Source organism: Chrysemys picta, chromosome 3 (genome assembly GCF_011386835.1).
Source record: "Chrysemys picta bellii isolate R12L10 chromosome 3, ASM1138683v2, whole genome shotgun sequence".
Taxonomy (NCBI): Eukaryota; Metazoa; Chordata; order Testudines; family Emydidae; genus Chrysemys; species Chrysemys picta.
The window spans coordinates 106,423,025-106,441,796 of NC_088793.1; the positions used below are offsets into that span (position 1 = coordinate 106,423,025).

At 43.3% G+C, this 18,772-nt stretch overlaps 1 protein-coding gene across 2 annotated transcripts; it reads left to right on the forward strand.

Moving 5' to 3' along the window:
* Positions 1-6,708: 6,708 nt before the first annotated feature.
* ABRACL (ABRA C-terminal like) lies at positions 6,709-18,032 on the forward strand. 2 transcript variants are annotated; one of them, XM_005280377.5, is made up of 3 exons: positions 6,709-6,843; positions 15,062-15,128; positions 17,485-18,032. In XM_005280377.5, exons 2-3 carry the CDS (start codon positions 15,068-15,070, stop codon positions 17,667-17,669), a joined length of 246 nt encoding a protein of 81 aa, XP_005280434.1. In that variant the 5' UTR covers positions 6,709-6,843; positions 15,062-15,067; the 3' UTR covers positions 17,670-18,032. The 2 variants fall into 2 exon arrangements, with proteins under 2 accessions (XP_005280434.1, XP_065444837.1); XM_065588765.1 differs by lacking the exon at positions 6,709-6,843 and adding an exon at positions 7,969-8,588.
* Positions 18,033-18,772: the final 740 nt, after the last annotated feature.

An 18,772-nucleotide genomic window follows, 5' to 3' on the forward strand; every position in this document is an offset into this window, starting at 1 on the left:
AAACCTGTTGTCTCAATGCTACTAAAGTCATTAAGATGGTGCAAGACTTAAAATATTTATAAAGTTGACTAAATCAGCGGCTAACAACATTCAGTGAAACTAACTAAAAATTAAAATAGATAACACCGGGCAGGGCTGAGTCACAAGCAGTCTTTAGCTCAGAGCCTTCTGGTTGGGACGGACAGTAAATAACAGTCTATAATGCCTGGTCTACACTGGGGGGGGGGGGATTGATCTAAGTTATGGCAACTTCAGCTACATGAATAATGTAGTTGAAGTAGACATATTTGGATCCACTTACTGTGGTGTCTTCACCGTGGTGAGTCGACTTCTGCTGCTCCCCTGTCGACTCTGCCTGTGCCTCTTGCGCCAGTGGAGTATAGGAGTCGACGGGAGAGTGCTCAGGGATCAATTTATCGTGTCTAGACTAGACACGATAAATCGATCCCCGCTGGATTGATCGCTGCCCGCCAATCCGGCCGGTAGTGAAGACGTACCATAAGGGAGCTCTGGCCCTCTGCATGGGGCAGAGCACAGTTTATGGCTCCACAGCCTTCTGGCTGGGGGTGAGCCCACAACACAGCCTAGGCCTTCTGGCCAAAAAGAGTGGGTTTGGCCACCACCCCAGGGATGGGGTCAGTGGCAGGGAGGGTAGGGGGATCTAGGCCCATCCTACTCCTCCAAGTCCCAGCCCAGGGCCCTAACAGTGGCAGATGGGTCTCCTCCCGAAACACTGACTCACTCTCCAGTAGCAGAAGTGGACTAAAGTCTGATTCCTCTGGGCTACTTCCTACCACAGTCTGGGTATAGGGCTCTGTAGTCCAAAGGTCGTCTGTTTCCTCAGGGTACACAGCCACTGGCAGTCCCCACTGCTCCTCGGGGCATTCATCTGATGGCGGTCCTGGCAGTTCCTCGGGATACTTGTCCATCTCCTCCGACCGCAAAGTGTGGCTCTACTCAGGGGCTATTGGGGGATCCTGCAAAAATCTCTGCTCCTTCTGGTGGTCCAGCTCCAACTGAGCTCCAGGGCTCTCCTTTTATATTTCCTGTCCTGCCCCAGGACTTCCGGTGCCGGGGGCAAGGCGGATTCTGCTCCACCCATGAGGGGGAGTGTAGTGGTCCTTCACTCTCCCTCACTACAGATACCATTAATTTTAAAGATGAAGAACACATTAAACTTGAGAAAGGTGACGCAGAAGACAATTTAATTGGCCTTTCACTTCGGTTTAAATAATTTATTTGGTCACAAGTTCTCATCTTAGGCCCCTACTAGGTATTTGTCTACTATTCACTCTTTCCCCATCAAGCCCCAGTTTGGGTTTTTAGGGGCTTCATTAGAGGCATCTGCTAGACTATTGGGTCAATCTTGTGCACTCAGAGAGCTCTGCGGGAAGTTATACCTGGTTCTGACCAGTGCTCTTTATCCCTTTGTTTCAAACAATATCAAACCATACAAACTGGGACCAATACTGAGCTGCTGTAACTCCAATGAAGTTGACAGAGTTGTGACAGCATACATTTTAGATCTTAGTCTTTTAGTTTAGATTTCAAAATTGACATTGCATTTTGATTTAACAGAAAAAGAGAGTTCCTAATACACTAGATAAAAGTTTGACCCTAAAAAATCTATCCCTAGAAATTGAATCCATTAAAATGCCTCCTTCATTTGACATCAGGATAAAACACAGAGGATCACAGAGATATGTTTGATCGAGATGATGCAGTGTCGTGAATGTTAAAACAGCAATTATAAACATACTTGTTGAATTAAGGCTCGATTCTGGAGGTCTTCAGCATCACAACTTCAGTGGGAATCGTGGGTGTTTAGCACTTCTCAAAATCAATGCATTGAATAGCAACCAACTCCAATAAATCCAGTGACATAAATCTTCTCATGCCTCCTTCCACTCATAGGTCTCTGGATGGCTGTGAAATATGCTCCCATGGCCAGTAGCTGGGCTTGACATTTTCTGACAAAAATTAAATATAATGACTTTTGCCATAACAAGGTTTCACATGTTAAATAAATCAGTCTTGACAAACATGCAGACAGAGTTCTGTTGTATTTCAATAAGATTTCCTTCAGACAAAGATTTGAGGCACTTCTGTCATGAGTCATAATGCTTGAGCACTAAGAAGGCAATTTATGTCAAACTAATAAATACAAATATTAAATTCATAGCAGAATATGAGGTGAAATAGTAATATTAATGTAAGTGTCATCACTATTACCATTAGTTGACAACTGTATGCAGAGCAAGCTTATCAATTTTCTGAAGAAGTACAAGTGATACCTGGGTGGAGGAGGCACTTGCTTAACAAAGAGTGCTGAGTGTATGAGGTAGAGAAGAAGTCTCAGCCTGTGGTTAGGGTGCTAGCTGGTGACTCAAAAGAGTATGGTTCACTTCCTTGCTCTACTGCAGACTTGTGATATGACCTTGAGCAAGTCACTTGGTCTCTCTGTGCCTCAGGTCACCATCTGTAAATGGGAATGATAGCACTTCCCTATCTCATAGAGGTGATGTGAGGATGAATACATTAAAATGTGTGAGATGCTGAGATATTACAGTAGAGAGAGTCATATAAGTACCTTAGATAGAATCATATAAGTACCTTAGATAGATACAGCCAGTAATTGAAAATTCTCACAATGCCCTTCCTTCATACACTCTTGTCCCCAAACACTATACCACAATCAGCACCCATAATATCAACACTTCCTGAAAAACACATCATACCCCATACTTTGCTACACATAAAGGCCACCCACGCAAACACAGTCTCTACCAACTCTGCCTTCATGCACAATTAGACAGGCTTCAACTTCAGTTTATAGATTTCAAGTGACGTCCACCAAGCATACCTTTAGGGTCATCCTGAAGCTCTTTTAGCTCTCTACTGTATTACTAAAATTATGGGCCAATCTTGCAATCTGCACTCAAGTGGAACACTTTCTGCATTCCTGAGAGAGATTTATGCTTAGGTTAGACCAAAGGCAAGTTGCCTTGGTAATCTACATCAGATTTTAAGGGGTCCCTGAGGAAGACTCCTCCTCCTTTTCTCATCCAACGGTAAAAGAGTTATACTGCTAAATTAGGGAGAAGGAGGGATGAATTCCCCAGAAGCATATAATGGGATGTGGATATGGGCAAGGACAGGGCTGCACTGAGGCAACTTCTAAAGAGAAACCTACTTTATGAACTAATCCTTCAAACATACACATGAGTAACTGTGCATGTGAGTGATCCATGTAACTCAATGAGATTACTCATGTAAATGTTGGCAGAAATCAGTGTCCAAGATGGTGGACAGTAACTAGCTTTTCTATTTCTGGTTTCTCTGTTTTCCTGAGGTTGGTCAGCCATGCTTACTCTCCCTTACACGATGATTTTTAAGAAGGAAATGGGGCCACTACTGTCAGCCTCTTCCCTGCATATCTTTTGTTATCTGCTTTAGTGGTCCCATAAAGTGTGCTCAGAGGGACCCAAAGTACAGCAGTCACCCCACAAATATCAACAATTCAGCATGCATGTTGGGCCTTGAAGTTAAACAAACAAACAAACAAACAAACAAACAAAAAGCCACATTTGAAATAAAAAAAGTTTGGCCTATAATAGGGAAGAGGTTCAGTAAATGTGTGTGAAAGATCTTCAGAGTTCATTGGAAAGAGTTTCTTGAAACATCAGAAATTCTAAGGAGAGGAAATCAGCTTAAAGCATCAGTAATCTTCAAAAAGCATCTTCAAAAAAAGGATCTTAAAAAAAGAACTAGATAAATTCATGGTGTCCCTAGCCTCTGTTTGCCAGCAGTTGGGAATGGGTAACAGGGGATGGATCACTTGAGGACTACATTACCTTGTCTGTTCATTCCCTCTGAAACACCTGGCATTGGCCACTGTCAGAAGACAGGATACTGGACTAGATGGACCTTTGGTCTGACCCGGTATGGCCATTCTTATGTAACTTATGTAAGTAAGAATACAGTGGAAATATTTAGGATACACTTTAAGGATGCCACCAATACGACTTCCACAACATGTGATAATAGGGTCACCACCTGAAAAGAGACAAAGAGGGTGACCTAGAACAACATTATGCAGCACAACCGAGAAAGAAGCCAAATCCATCAATAAGACAATCAGAAGCCTTACAGACCATCATAGAACTGAAATAAATGCAGGAAATTGTTGGATGTCCTATGCACCTAAGGGTGCAGGAGCATAAAGAAACCAGTATAAAGCCAAAGTAATTGGCTTTGTGCCAGTCTCCTGCATGGTAGAAGAGTGGGACAAAATCCAACCCCCAACCTATGGTCAGGCTATTGGGTTGCAATCCAGGCTAAGCTAGCAGTGACAGAGGAGTAATCACTTTAAAATCTCATATAAAATTTCTATTTCAAAGTGCTACTGCAACTTCAGAATATTCTTGTTCTGATTTCTCTCTAGAGTCTCTAGATTCTTGCTTGCCTCCATCACATCTCTGAGACATCACTGACTTGCTGTCAGTCTGTTTCTCAGATCTGCAGCCAGTAAGTCTTATTTGTTCTCTGTGGAAATGATGTTCTACTTTTCCATTATGTTAGAGACCTATCTTAGGGATGTGGCAGATTCTCTGTTACTTGAAGCCTTGAAAGCAAGCCTGGGTATCTATTTAAAATATGTTACAGCTCAAACTGAAATTATGAGTAAGGCTGTGAGTTTGTCATGGAGGACCCAGAAAGTCATGGATTCTGTGACTTTCTGGGACCTCTGGGACTTCTGTAGTGGTTGGTGCGGCTGGCCCGGGGGCTGCCTGAGCAGCTCGGGCAGTCCCTGAGCCAGCCGCACTGACTGCTACTAGGGCAGTCTCAGGCCATCGCGCCCCTAGCCCCAGCAGCACCAGGAGTTTGGATGTGGGCACACACGGTGCCCTGGGGCCGTCCCCCACCCCAGATCACCCAAGTTTTAGGGATATATAGTACAAAGCATGGAAGGTCATGGGTGGTGAATTTTTTTTACTGCCCATGACCTGTCCATGACTTCTACTAAAAATACCCATGACTAAAACATAACCTTAGTTATGAGCTTTATGCAGAAATTGCTAGGTGAGATACTATGGCCAACATTATGCAGAGGTCAGACTAGATGATGTATTGGTCCCTGCTGGCCTTAAAATCTATGAATCATATCCATTTTCATATCTAGTAGAACTGATAGATAAGCAGAGGCACAGACAACCATCTGTGGCTTTTGGTCCAAACCCAATAAATTTTTCACAATGTTGGAGGACTGTACACAAAACAAACCTTTATTTCTCCAAATATACGAAGAGAAGGGAAAAAGTTACATTTTTGATAGCACACCATGGGAGAGAGAGGAAATCTTGCATTGTATCCCTTCTTCTTTGCCTGTAGATTGCTTAAGTAGACTGTAAGTTCTTTGGGTGCATTGACTTGGGTTCTTATGTCTGTAAAGAACAGCACACCTTTGGATGGTATATAAATAATAATATTTCATTTTGTTAGGGCTTATCTGTCAGCTGATGAATGCAAAGTTCCTTGAGTTTGTGCAGGAAATAGTACATTATTTTCCTGAACGGCTCTAGCCAAAAATTGTCTCTCCGCCCACAAAAAGGTGGATGGCAAGTTGCCAGGGGCGGCTCTATGTATTTTGCCGCCCCAAGCACAGCAGTCAGGTGGCTTTCGGCGGCATGCCTGCGGGAGGTCCGCCGGTCCCGCGGCTTTGGCGTATCCATCGCTGAATTGCCGCTGAAGCCGCAGGACCGGCAGACCTCCCGCAGGCATGCCGCTGAAGGCTCCCTGACTGCTGCCCCCACAGCGACCAGCAGGCTGCCCCCTGCAGCTTGCCACCCCAGGCATGCGCTTGGTGCGCTGGTGCCTGGAGCTGCTCTGATGGCAAATTAATAAAAAATACCAACATAAAAAAAATCCCTGCACAATGGGAGCTTAGAGACTTGCCTGGAGTTGATGTTTCTGTCATCCCTGTCAATGGCTGAATTAATTCACCTAGAAGTGTCTAGCTGACAGCTCTGTGGCAGCCTAACGACTGTGTGTTATGGGGTCCAGTGATGGTGCAAGTGTAGTGGTGAGGTAAAAAGAACAGGAGTACTTGTGGCACCTTAGAGACTAACAAATTTATTAGAGCATAAGCTTTCGTGGGCTACTGCCCACTTCTTCGGATGCATATAGAGTGGAACATATATTGAGGAGATATATATACACACATACAGAGAGCATCCTACACCAAGGCAACATAGAAAAATATATTACAGAATTAAATGCTGGTCATGAAAGAACAAAAAAAGTGATTTAAGTCATCCTATCCCTTTTGTTGTCATTGTATCCTGTCCCCCTCCCCACTTGGTTTTGTAGCTGCTGCTTGAAAGTCTGATGTTAAACGGGCATGGGGATGGATGATTTAGTTTGTCCTACAAGTCCCAGACCTGGCCTCCAGGCAGCACTGTGCTTAAATCTCCTGGAAGTCACCTTGGGGGGGGGGGGGGTGAGGAATCTCCTGCAGCAGACAACAAAAAGATCAGGGAGAGAGGCTGCTGGGGGGAGCAATAGCCCCTGCATGACCTCTTGAGCTGAGGCTGTACAAAGGCAGACTCTGGGTTGAATCGCACTCCCTCCCCATGCCCCCCCCCCCCCCCCGCCATCCTCATAGGCTTCCCCATTCATGTGGGCGGCACTTTCTCCCTGCATTTGAAATATACTTGTTGCAGCATTCTCTGCCTCCCTCCCCCAGCCACCACTTCCTCCTCCTGCACTCAGCATCTCAGGCCACTCCAAGAGGGCTCCCTTCTGATTACGGCAAGAAAAGCCGCCGGGCGGACAGATAACCGGGTGAGTGGAACCTGCCCGTCACCCCAAGCCGCGGGGAGCATTGTGCCGGGGAGGAGGGGACGGGGGCTGGACTTTGCACACCGAGCCTTCCCAGCACGCGGCCGCTGAATGACTGCAGAGCCGCAGCAAGGGAGCCCGCTCGCGGGGCAGGGGCTGAGGGCGGCGGGCCGTGGAGTCTCTGGGGGCCGGAGCACAGAGCGCTGCTGTCTCTGTTCCCGGGGGGAGCCCGCGGCAGTGAAAGGGGCTGGCTGCACCCTGCGGGCAGCGCTTCCGCACCCGGGACCCATGTGACACCGCACTGCACAAGGCTGGGGTGGGATCACCCTGCTGTGCCAGTCGCACGCTCAGTCCCAGCTCCGGGGAGGCCACATTCCTCTGCCCTCCCTGGACTGCCCGCGCCGTGGCAGTCCAGGGGATGGAGCAGAGCGGGCTGCCCGCGTGCGAGGCTCTTTCCAGACGAGGGCAAAGGAATGTGCGGTGTGTGTCCCCTCCGGGTCTGTACTTTGGGGCGCTGCTGCTGCATTGGCTTGTCACAACCCAACCCCACCAGGTCACACTCTCCACGCCCCGCACCCCCTGGCCTCCCACCGGCTGCTTTATTGCATTTCTGATACATGCTGCCCTTGCTAGGCGGGAGACAAACGCGGTTTGTTGGTAATTATGCATAGGAGGGACTATGCAGGAGACAGCGGAATCTGGAGTCAGCAGGAAGGCAAAGCGCACGGGCTGAAGTGTAGCTAGAGCCTATACTCGATTGCCCTACGCTACTCCAAGAGAGGCACCATGACCAAATAGGGTGTGTACGGCCTTTTGGCTAAGATCAAGTGTTATATCAGGAAGGAAGTTAGTCATTCTCCACATGCAGACCTATTATTTACTGAGCACTAAGCTAATGCAAAGGAATGTGCTTACGGCCCTTTAAACACAAACGGGGACCAAATGCAGGTTTGTTTAAAACTAAATTTGCAAGACCACCAGAGAGTTCCCTGCCAAGTCTGACTCATTTGGAGAGGGTTTTTAGCAGTTTTTGAAGCATCTCCTTTGGAAGAAGAGCTTTTCTGCTTGTGTTTCAATAAGCCCTTTACAACAACACTCAAAAGAAATCTCTGCCTCATGTGAGTTGTCAGATCTCACAGCCTTGAGTTTAAAGGTCAGCAGACAGGTTGGTCAGAAAAAGAAATCATTTTACTGCATTCTCACTCTGTATGCCTTCTTTGTAATTGTTATGTTTAAAAATTTTGCTCAAAGGGATGGTCTCTTGAAATGGCCATCTTACACTCTGATCCTGTAACAGAATCTTCTAACAAGGCCCCCTCATGAGTTCTATTGACTTCAGCAGGATTCAGTGAGGAAACACGGTTCTTGCTAGCAGATTTTCAAGCAGCATCGGAACTTTGGCATTATCATGGTGCTGCAGTGGTGCCACTGTAGTTAAGGTTGCATCATGATTTCTGTTTAAAGATGGATCTTTCTAAGTCCTCTATAATTGACATGCTTAGTCAGATTCCTTTGAAATTTGGTGTGCCTCGAGAAGTTGCCGGGTAGGGTTAATGATACAAATTTAGAGTCATTTGAGCTTGGTGTTCCAGAGATCTGTCTTGAAATAAATAGCAATGTTTCAAAAAGTTTCCAGGTGGTGTGTGTGTTTGGTTTTTTTGTTTGGTCTTTTGCACAGTGCTAGGGATCAAACTGCTGATGTGATGTGGGTCAAGAAGATGGTCTCAGTCTGCCAAGTTTTACCCAAGGTAGTGCATGGCACCCACTAAATCTTTGGGGGACCTAAATTGAGAATGTTATTTCATGTACATTTTTTACAATAGGCCTACACCAATAAGAAAAATGACTAGACCTGTTTCCATTCCTGCTGTTTTATATGCTTTAAAGCTCGAGGCTTACTAGTGCTCTAAAATCCAATTGGTTAATCAGCTTGCTTGGAAATTTGGTGTGCCTCAGGGGACTCTGGGTAGCATTAGTGATGCAAATTTGGGGTCATTTGACTGAGAGGTTCCTTAGTTACAGTCCTCTACATGCACCCCTCAAAAACCCAGATTCTCTCTGCTGCCTTGTACATTTAAACTGAGAGCTACTAAAGTCTGGATGAATGACATGCCTCATTGAGATTGATAGTGGTGAACTCAGCCTTCAATTAATATAACTAAGCATAAATTAATGACAAGCCCCTACCTAAGACAAAAGGAGTTACGCACCGAGTGACCGGAGGTTGCTGCAATTAGTCAATCATGGGTGGCAATTTTATTTGGGGGTGGGGGACTGTAATCAAAGTATCTTGGGGAAAAAATTAGAGGAGGGGGAGTGGTATTAGGGGGTGGAGGATTGGAGAAACACGGGGAGAGTGGTTTGGGGCTGCAGCAAAAGGAATGGGCTTAGGGGGATGTGTGGTAGAGGAAGGAAGAGAGGTGAGGGAGTCCTTGCACCCCCCAGCTCTGCTTGTGTACCCCATCCCTGCACCTGCAGCTCTGCCAATGCATCCCAACCCCCCCACAGTTTGACCCATGCATCCCAACCTTCCTGCACCCCACAGCTCTGCCAATGCATCCCAATCCCCCCCTGCACCCCACAGTTTGACCCATGCACCTCAACCCATGTACAAACCTTTCACACATCCACCAGTTCCATTTGACAATAAGATCTTTGGGGCAGGGACTTCTCTGTTTTTATAGTGCTGCAGTAGTGCCACTCTAATTGAGGTTGCATCATGACTTCAGTTTAACAGGTGACCTTTCTAAGTCCTCTAAAAACTGACAGGCTTAGTTGTATTTCTTTGGGTACGTCTATACCCAGCCGCTAGTTCGGCGGCTGGCAATCGAACTTCTGGGTTCGACTTATCACGTCTTGTCTGGACGCGATAAGTCGAACCCGGAAGTGCTCGCCGTCGACTGCGGTACTCCAGCTCGGCGAGAGGAGTACCGCGGAGTCGACGGGGGAGCCTGCCTGCCGCGTGTGGACCGAGGTAAGTTCGAACTAAGGTACTTCGAACTTCAGCTACGTTATTCACATAGCTGAAGTTGCGTACCTTAGTTCGATTTGGGGGTTTAGTGTAGACCAAGCCTTTGAAATCTGGTGCCTCAGCAGGGTGCAGGGTAGAGTTAGTGACCCAAGTTTGGGGTCATTTGAGCTATGGGTTGCAAAGATATAAGCCCTGAAAAAATAGCTATTTTTCAAAAAGTTTCTAGGTGGGGTCTCTTTGCTCAGAGCTAAAGATCAAATTATTGATGTAATGCATGTCAAAATGGTTTCAGTCTGTCGAGTTTTACCCAAGGCAGTATCTGTTCCTTTATACCTGTATGCATCTCATGTATACCATCAGATGTAATACTTCATGTTGCTTGCTACAAGTTGTTTCTTTTATAATGTGTTTTTATTTTATGGAGAGGTTTACTGTGAACACAGCAGAATAGGCAGTAGCCAGAGTAACCAGAATTTTTATTATATATCAGGTGGGGATGAGCCAGAGAACTTTGTTGGGGGTCTATGAGGGGATGACGGGATAGCCACAGAGAGAGCGGTTGTGGCTCTGGAGGGGACAGGAAATGAGGATGGGTAGTAGATAAGCCTTGGATTGGTTGTTTGAGAAAATCTGTGTGGAGGTTTGGAACTGACACCACAGGTACCTTGATTGCTGAGGGAAAAGAATTTATAGAAACGTGTGCTGCCAGGCTTGCCAATATGTGGATTCTGGGTGGATCATGAAGTGACAGTTTTAGGTTTGAGAGAAAGATCCTCTGAACCTTTTTCAACAGATATACCCCAGGTGTCAGAACTTATATTTTTCATTGTCATACCGTACACCTTTTCTGGTCAGCCACAAACCCTCCCATTTCCTATTTAATGTTCTTCCAATGCTTCTTCCATATTGTTGCTGTAGCAATTTTTTCAGAGAAAATTATGACAGCTCCTGGACACAAATCTTTGATGCAGTCCAAATCTGCTCACTTACATTTTATGAGGTGTACACCAGGAATAAGGCACAGATCATTTCTACCAGAGTGAATCATCATAATGTCTGGTAGATCACAACCTCTTACATCACTGGTTAGATGCTGCAGAATGAGCAAAAGATGATGCCAGTTCAGGACACCTCTCTTCATCTAATCTATCTGTAATCAGCAATCTTCATGTCTTGGCATACTCCTTGCTCTCACACAAATTTTTGCCACCTTATGATCCACCCAGAATCCACATATTGGCAAGCCTGGCAGCCACAAACTCCACCATCCAACTATTCTGAAACACGACCAGGAACACTATTCCACTGTAACATAGCTGTCCTTCAGTTGGTGGTATGTTGTCCTTTTGCAGAAAGTTGAGTTGAGCAAAACGCAAACATTTCAGCAACTGTGGGGTTAGCAGAGTAAATGTATGGGTGTTAACGGGGCATACCGGGGCAGTGCGGAAAGAGGTTAAGGTTGCATTGGCAACCTTAACTGTGCATTTCTTGGTTTTCAGAAGTTTGAGTTTGCTTAATTGAGTGTTCTGCCAGGGGACGACCTATCACTAAGCAACCTTAACTCTGAATTAACATACATTTTTGCCATTGAATTGTAATAGTTTTAGCACTAGATTAGCAGTAGTCATAAACCTTACACCAGCATATCTCAGTAAATACAAACATCATAAAGCTTGACCATGTAGGACCAATCCTGATTCTACTGAAGTTAATTGAAAGTTTAGTGGACATTCCCACTTCAGTGGGAACAGGTTCAGGCTTTTAATCTAACAGCATTACACTGAGTAGCTGTAACATCAGATACTTTAGACATATTTTTGGTGATAAAAATGATGTACAAGTGATTACAATAATAAAACCTAGTTTTTCTACAGTGTTTTTCATCAGTAGATCTCAAAGAACTATACAAAGGAGGTAAGTATCATTATCCCCATTTTACAGATGGGAAAACTGAGGAACTGAGCGGCACTGACAACATATTTCCAGGTGTGCAGGCAAAAGAATATTACACTCTTCTGCTAGGCAAATTTCCAGGATGCAAAGTGAAATTTTGTTTTCCTAATACCTGGTGAAAATCATATTGGATGCCATACACAGCACTAGTATAATGAATGTTAGAGTTGACATTTGCTTTGACATTTGGCTTGGAGGATTTATTCCAAAGTAAAGTGAATAATATCTAAGTATTGCTTAAAATAATAACTTTGTGTCCATTCTTCCAGTTATGCACGCCTTATACAATCTCCTTTGACTTTTCATGAGAATTTTGCATAAAGAAGTAGTTCAGACTCAGGCTCCAAGATGTTCTTTCCTAAACTGATGGTGGGGGGAAATTCTAAATTAATTTTAAACAGTCATTTTCAAATATAAGTCAATGATACTACTTACAGTAGCAAGCACTACACTTGGTAATGTTTGAAGGATCAGCTCTTAGGCCTTAAGCTCCTTGGGACTTGGGGTATGTTGTCTTCTGTGTCTTGTACAATTCAAAGCACTTTGCCATCACTTTAAATTAAAAAAAAAATGGAACATCAAGTTTGAAGAATTCATTTGCTCCATCAGCTAATATAATTAGAACTTTGATATCATGTTGCCATTTAATTTTAAACACATTTTGAAGAGGTGGTAGCACTGCAGCATCTGCTGTTGGAATATTGTTCAGCACTTGCTAATATCCACTTGCATATTCATGATCAGTCATATTGTCATGCTTTAGGGAGGAAAAGTAGGCTGGATGAGGTTGTGTGCGCCAAATCCCCATAACCCATGCACATGTGAGGAGCCTATCTTCCTATAAAGCCACAAAGTTGGTGGAGCTGGCTTTTCTAATAAACTTTTAACACAAGAGGAAGGAGTTATATAACACTGAAAAACTAGCATAATAGGGTGCCTCCCATGTTTATTGTCTCAATGACTCCATGCCAAACTTGCTCACTTTATATGAACAAAGATTATTTTTTTCTAGATACCAAGTTTGCAAACTGAATCTGGGGTCTGAAAGTCACATTTTGTCCCTTGCTCTTGCATGTGTAATAAAGGATCTGAAAGTGGGACTAAGCTAAAGATTCTTTTGGTGCATGACAGAGAGAGAGAAGAACCCCGTCCATGCTTCCATAGTGGAATTTGCTTTGCTGGGCTAACAGGAGTTTAAAAGTAGTAAAAACTTACTGTTGTCAAGTCAAAAGAGAGTTGATCTCACTTAATACACATATGGAACAAATCTGTTAAATAATAAAATAATAAAACCTATTCTGACCATCACTGCCCTATGACTATTTGATAAGACACAGTCAAAAGGGTTAAGCATTTCACATAAAAGTTCTGGGGTTTTAGCATATAAAGTACTTCCATGCCATTGTTGGCAGAGAGGCAATGGTCCCCATCTATCTTCCAGGAGCTGGCCATGTCCACTGGACCCATTCAAGGTGTCAGATTCTAGTGAGATGTGCAGTTTGCATCTCAAAATAACCCTTCTCGCACTTGCCAAGTCAGGTTTCTTCATAATTGCTTGTTGATGTACATCATACTACACTACATTGTGATCTTTTCAACTCTTACTGACTAAGCAGGGTCAAACCTGCTTAATTTGTCGGTGGTGACCGCCTAGAAAATGCTAGATGCCCCAAGAAATGATGTTGATTTAGTAGGTGGTCCTCTGTCCTCTGCATCTGCATCAAGTATCAGCATGGTGCAAGGTCATATTGCCACTGCCTTTTAAATGAGGTGCAAGAGACCCTGAAAACTTGTGCACATTATAAATCACATGCCATTTTTCAAAAGAAAAGGGTTATTAACCCTGGTATTTTGGCCAAATAACAATTTGGGTAATTACGGTCTTTTTACCAAATAAGTTATTCTTCACTTCCTGCCCTAAACTATTGTATAGCATTGATTGTTGCCATATTTCACGGCAAAGGAAGTTGCATTTCAGTTGGCCAAGAGAGTCTTACAAATCATATCCAGAGGCAAATTTTGTCTTTTAATAGTTCTTTGGGATCACTGTGAATGAAAGTAAATATTGGCATCATTGTGATAGGGCATTTGTCTAAAATTTCCCAGCACTGCTAAAACCAGTTCAATTCACTGGCAATAGTAAGGTGGGAGTACCAGTGTAGATAAAGTACCAGTGATCACTGGCCTTTTAACCCCCCATGTTGTGTAAACCTGCTCTGAGCAGGATTAGGTTAGTTTGGGCCAGATCCTCAACTCAAGTGAATTGGCTTAGCTCCATTGACTTCAATGGAACAACACTAATTTATACCACTTGATGATCTGGCCTGTGGACCTGAAAACACCAGTGACTGCCTGGAGCCTTTTCTAGAGTGCTCCCAAGGTTGCTCCCACTGGTGGAGCTGCACTAGCTATAGTAATTGTGGGAAATTTTAGGGGGAAAACCCCTTTTAGGGAAGACACAGCTATTAAGTCTTTGCCATGCATTTCACATTAGAATGCCATGATAATACCTTAGAGATTATAAATGCATGACTGTGGGCCCAAAGTAAGGTGCTGAGACTCCACACTGATGCCATATTGCAGGCAGAAAGATGAGAGGTTGGCAGGAGGCAGGGAAGACTGACAGGGTAAAACAGTCAGGAAAGTTTTAAGGGCTACCTGCCTGTCACATGATCTAGCAGGGGATTTAAGGAAAGGATGTGTTGTCTTTCAAGGGCAGCTGGCTGAGACAGGTAAGGAAAAAGCTTCTGGGGACTGAAGTTGGTCAGATGAATTGCTTTGTTTTGTGGTTGGCGTTTGAATAATAAATTGTGCCTGGAGACAAGGGCCTGAAATGGACTCAGGTGTGGCACTGGCTCTTTCCTGGGCTGGTGAAATAGTCACCAGCGTACAAAGATATACAATATTGTCAAGCCCAGATGTTCAAAAATCAGGACTCACTCCCTAAATATAATGAGATTTTAAAAAATTAATATATTTGGGGTTCTTTTTTATTGGCTTCTAGGCTTTGAGCCTACAGAGTGCATTTGTGTCACATTTTCAAGCTTTCTTCTGAAACTATGAGGGCTAGAAACCTACTCTTTTTAATACTGAAACCTGTTTGTCACATAATCACGTCTCCAAAATCTGGGCTTTGAGTGAAACATCAATATTGTGAGAGTCATGATAAAAGTATGAGAATTGACAACACTGGAGATATATAAACAAGGATCAGATTTATATATGAGTTAGAAGAAATTGCAGAGATTGGTCTTAATACCTTATATCTATCTAAATGTACATTTACTCTATTTGTAGACTACAATGAATGTGGAACATGAAATTAACCTCTTAGTCGAGGAGATTCGGCGGCTGGGGACCAAAAGTAAGTACTGTAATCTCACTGATCACACAGGTCTAGCCTTACCATGTCAACTTGTGAACGTGACATGACTCATCAACCAAGAAGGCCTGGGCCCCAGTTCTGCAAAGACGTACATATATGTTTAACTTTGACTTCAATGGCACTACCCACGTTCCATAATGGGAACTACTCTTATGCATGAAGTTAAGTACATGCATAAGTCAATCCAGGTTGGGGGCCTTGGAATGAAATCCTGACTCAATTAAAATCAATGGCAAAACTCCCATTGACTTCAGTGAGGACAGGATTTTACCCTTGGTCATTAGCTGGATGGGAGTCTTCCAGTGTCAGCCCAGGTATTATAGGAAATAGCATTCTTCCCTTTGAAGTGAATACTGAAGTAATGATTCAGCATGATAATGGCATAGAGAGTACACTTATAAAGTTTGCAGACAATACCAAGATGGGAGGGGTTGCAAGTGCTTTGGAGGACAGTATTAAAATTCAAAATGATCTGGACAAACTGGGGAAATGGTCTGAAGTAAATAGGATGAAATTCAATAAGGACAAATGCAAAGTACTCCATTTAGGAAGGAACATTAAGTTGCAGACATACAAAATGGGAAATGACTGCCTAGGAAGGAGTACTGCGGAAAGGGATCTGGAGGTCATAATGGATCCCAAGCTAAATATCAGTCAACAGTGTAAGACTTGCAAAAAAAGCAAACATCATTCTGGGATGTATTAGCAGGAGTGTTATAAACAAGACACGAGAAGTAATTCTTCCACTCTACTCTGCGCTGATTAGGCTTCATCTGGAGTATTGCGTCCAGTTCTGGGCGCCACATTTCAGGAAAGATGTGAACAAATTGGAGAAAGTCCAGAGAAAAGCAACAAAAATGATTAAAAGTCTAGAAAACACAATCTATGAGGGAAGATTGAAAAAATTGGGTTAGTTTAGTCTGGAGAAGAGAAGACTGAGAGGGGAAATGATAACAGTTTTCAAGTACATAAAAGGTTGTCACAAGGAGAAGGGAGAAAAATTGTTCTTGTTAACCTCTGAGGATAGGACAAGAAACAATGGGCTTAAATTGCAGCAACGGTGGTTTAGGTAGGACATTAGGAAAAACTTCCTAACTGTCAGGGTGGTTAAGCACTGGAATAAATTGACTAGGGAGGTTGTGGAATCTCCATCATTGGAGATTTTTAAGAACAGGTTAGATAAACACCTGTCAGGGATGGTCTAGATTAGGGGTTCTCAACCTTTTTTCTTCCTGAGGCCCCCCCAACATGCTATAAAAACTCCTTGGTCCACCTGTGTCACAACAACTGATTTTCTGCATATAAAAGCCAGGGCCGGTATTAGGGGGTAGCAATCAGGGAAATTGCCTGGAGCCCCATGCCACAGGGGCCCCCGTGAAGCTAAGTTTGGCTTCAGCCTTGGGTGGCGGGGCTCAGGCCCTGGACTTCAGCCCAATGTGGTGAGGCTTTGGCTTTCTGCCCTGGGCCCCAGCGAGTCTAACACTGGCCCTGCTTGGCAACCCCCCTGAAACCTGCCCACGGCCCCCAAGGGGGCTCTGGGCTCCTGGTTAAGAACCACTTGTCTAGATAATACTTAAATCCTGCCACAAGTGCAGGGGACTAAACAAGATGACCTCTCGAGGTCCCTTCCAGTCCTATGATTCTATGATGCAAGGGAAGAGTGCTATTGTAGGTGGTTGCTCAATGTCTTTGAAAATCATTTCCAAATTCCATGAACTTGCTTAGAACAAAGACTATTCTTTTCACTGCAATATATCACATTTAACATTCTTAGAACTCTACATTTAAAAAAAAGTGTCTATAATGATAAAATAAGAAATGTGTGCAACTAGGATCTGGTTTGCTAATTTGTTATTCCAGCTTTATGAAAGTGTAACTGTTTATTTCTATTTATTTTAATAAAATACTCTAACAAGCAGTATAAACAAAATTTAATTAATAGAGTGAATGTAGATTGAGTGATTGTTTTGAAATTAATTTGCACCACTTCAAGAGAGCTATTTTTGTGAGGCAAGGAGGGACACATTAGCTTTTCAATTTGGACTTTAAATGTTAACCAGCACAAGAAACTATTTTAAAACAAATCAATTTCTACAGCTCCAATAATAATTTCTTACAGTGCTTTTCATCCATAGATCCCCACTTTACAAAGAAAGGTAAGTATCTGAGTGGTAAAGTGGCTTGGCCAAGGTCACACAAAAGATCATTGACTGAGCTGGAAATACAACCCAAGTCTCCTGTTGTGTTTTGACTGTATTTCATATCAATACCTCCAAATGGTTCTCCAACTGAAGGACAATCTGCATGTGTTGTAACACTCCTATCTCTGATTTAGATGCTGATGGAAAGCTGAGTGTGAAGTTTGGTGTGCTCTTTGCTGATGAAAAATGTGCCAACCTCTTTGAAGCCCTAGTGGGCACTCTTAAGGCTGCAAAACGAAGGAAGATTGTTACTTACCCAGGAGAGTTACTTTTACAAGGTGTTCATGACAATGTTGATATTTTGTTACTGCAGGACTAACGCAGTTTGCACTTCTCCTGTGTATCAATTAATTTGTTTCAGGTAAATGATATGCAGACATTTAAGATCAAGGCAAATCATCCTAGCGTGTTTTGATGTATTTTTCTAGAACTTTATAGTAAAAAGGAGACTGTCTTATTTTGGAAAATATTCCTTTTTGTATTCCTTCTGTGAACATTACTGTAAATGATTGTAAGGTAAAGGACACAAAATTCCTCTTTTTAACTCAGGTAATGCATTTTTAAAATGTATCTCTCAGTTATTGTCACCATGAAAGAAGAGACAGAACTGGTAACTTATCTGTGTTTACAAACCAAAATCTGCTGTGAAAGTATAAAATAAAACATGCCTAAATGTATATAATTGTTGTTGTTTCCTTTAATTTGTAGAAAGCAAATAGAATTACTCTAAGTAAAAAGGCTAAATGATTGCACTGAAAGTGAGCTAGAGAAATGGAAATAGTTTTGCAATATAATGCCACATTTTATTTCAAAATTCCATGGGAAGGAGGCGAGAGCAGGAGAGGTGAACTGCAGAATTTGTTTAAATCAGGAAATGGACTTGATTTCCCCGATCATAAAGATTAACAATATTGATCATTAGAGGAGTTCAACTTGATCATCTTCAGTCTTGTCTATGAATTTCATGGAATCTTCATTCTATTTGATTCCTTCTGTGTAACTAAAACAAGAAGTGTACTTGTCAGCATGGATCACCATTAATTTAACAGGAAATTTGGCTGGTGAGAAAGGTAAAAATAACCTGAACTGGCAAAAATAAAGCAAAGAAAGTTGTTGTTTTTTAGTGGAAATAAAGTGTTCTAAAGAGTCAGATGTGTATATAGGTTGGCTTCAGAGTGGTCTGTGTGAATGGACTGGGTCCTTACTCCATCATCAGCAAAGCACAGAATGGGAATAATTTACCCCTGTGTTACAGTCACACTAGTTCACCTCCCCCACTACACTGAACCCCCCCTAGTTCAGATCCAGCCCTGCCACTTCTGCACCACCTCTGTAACCCACTACCCTCCTCTGAGTAGGGGGAGGCCTGGCTGAAGTGGACCTACAACCCAGCAATTCCCCATTGCTTGTGGCCCCATAAGA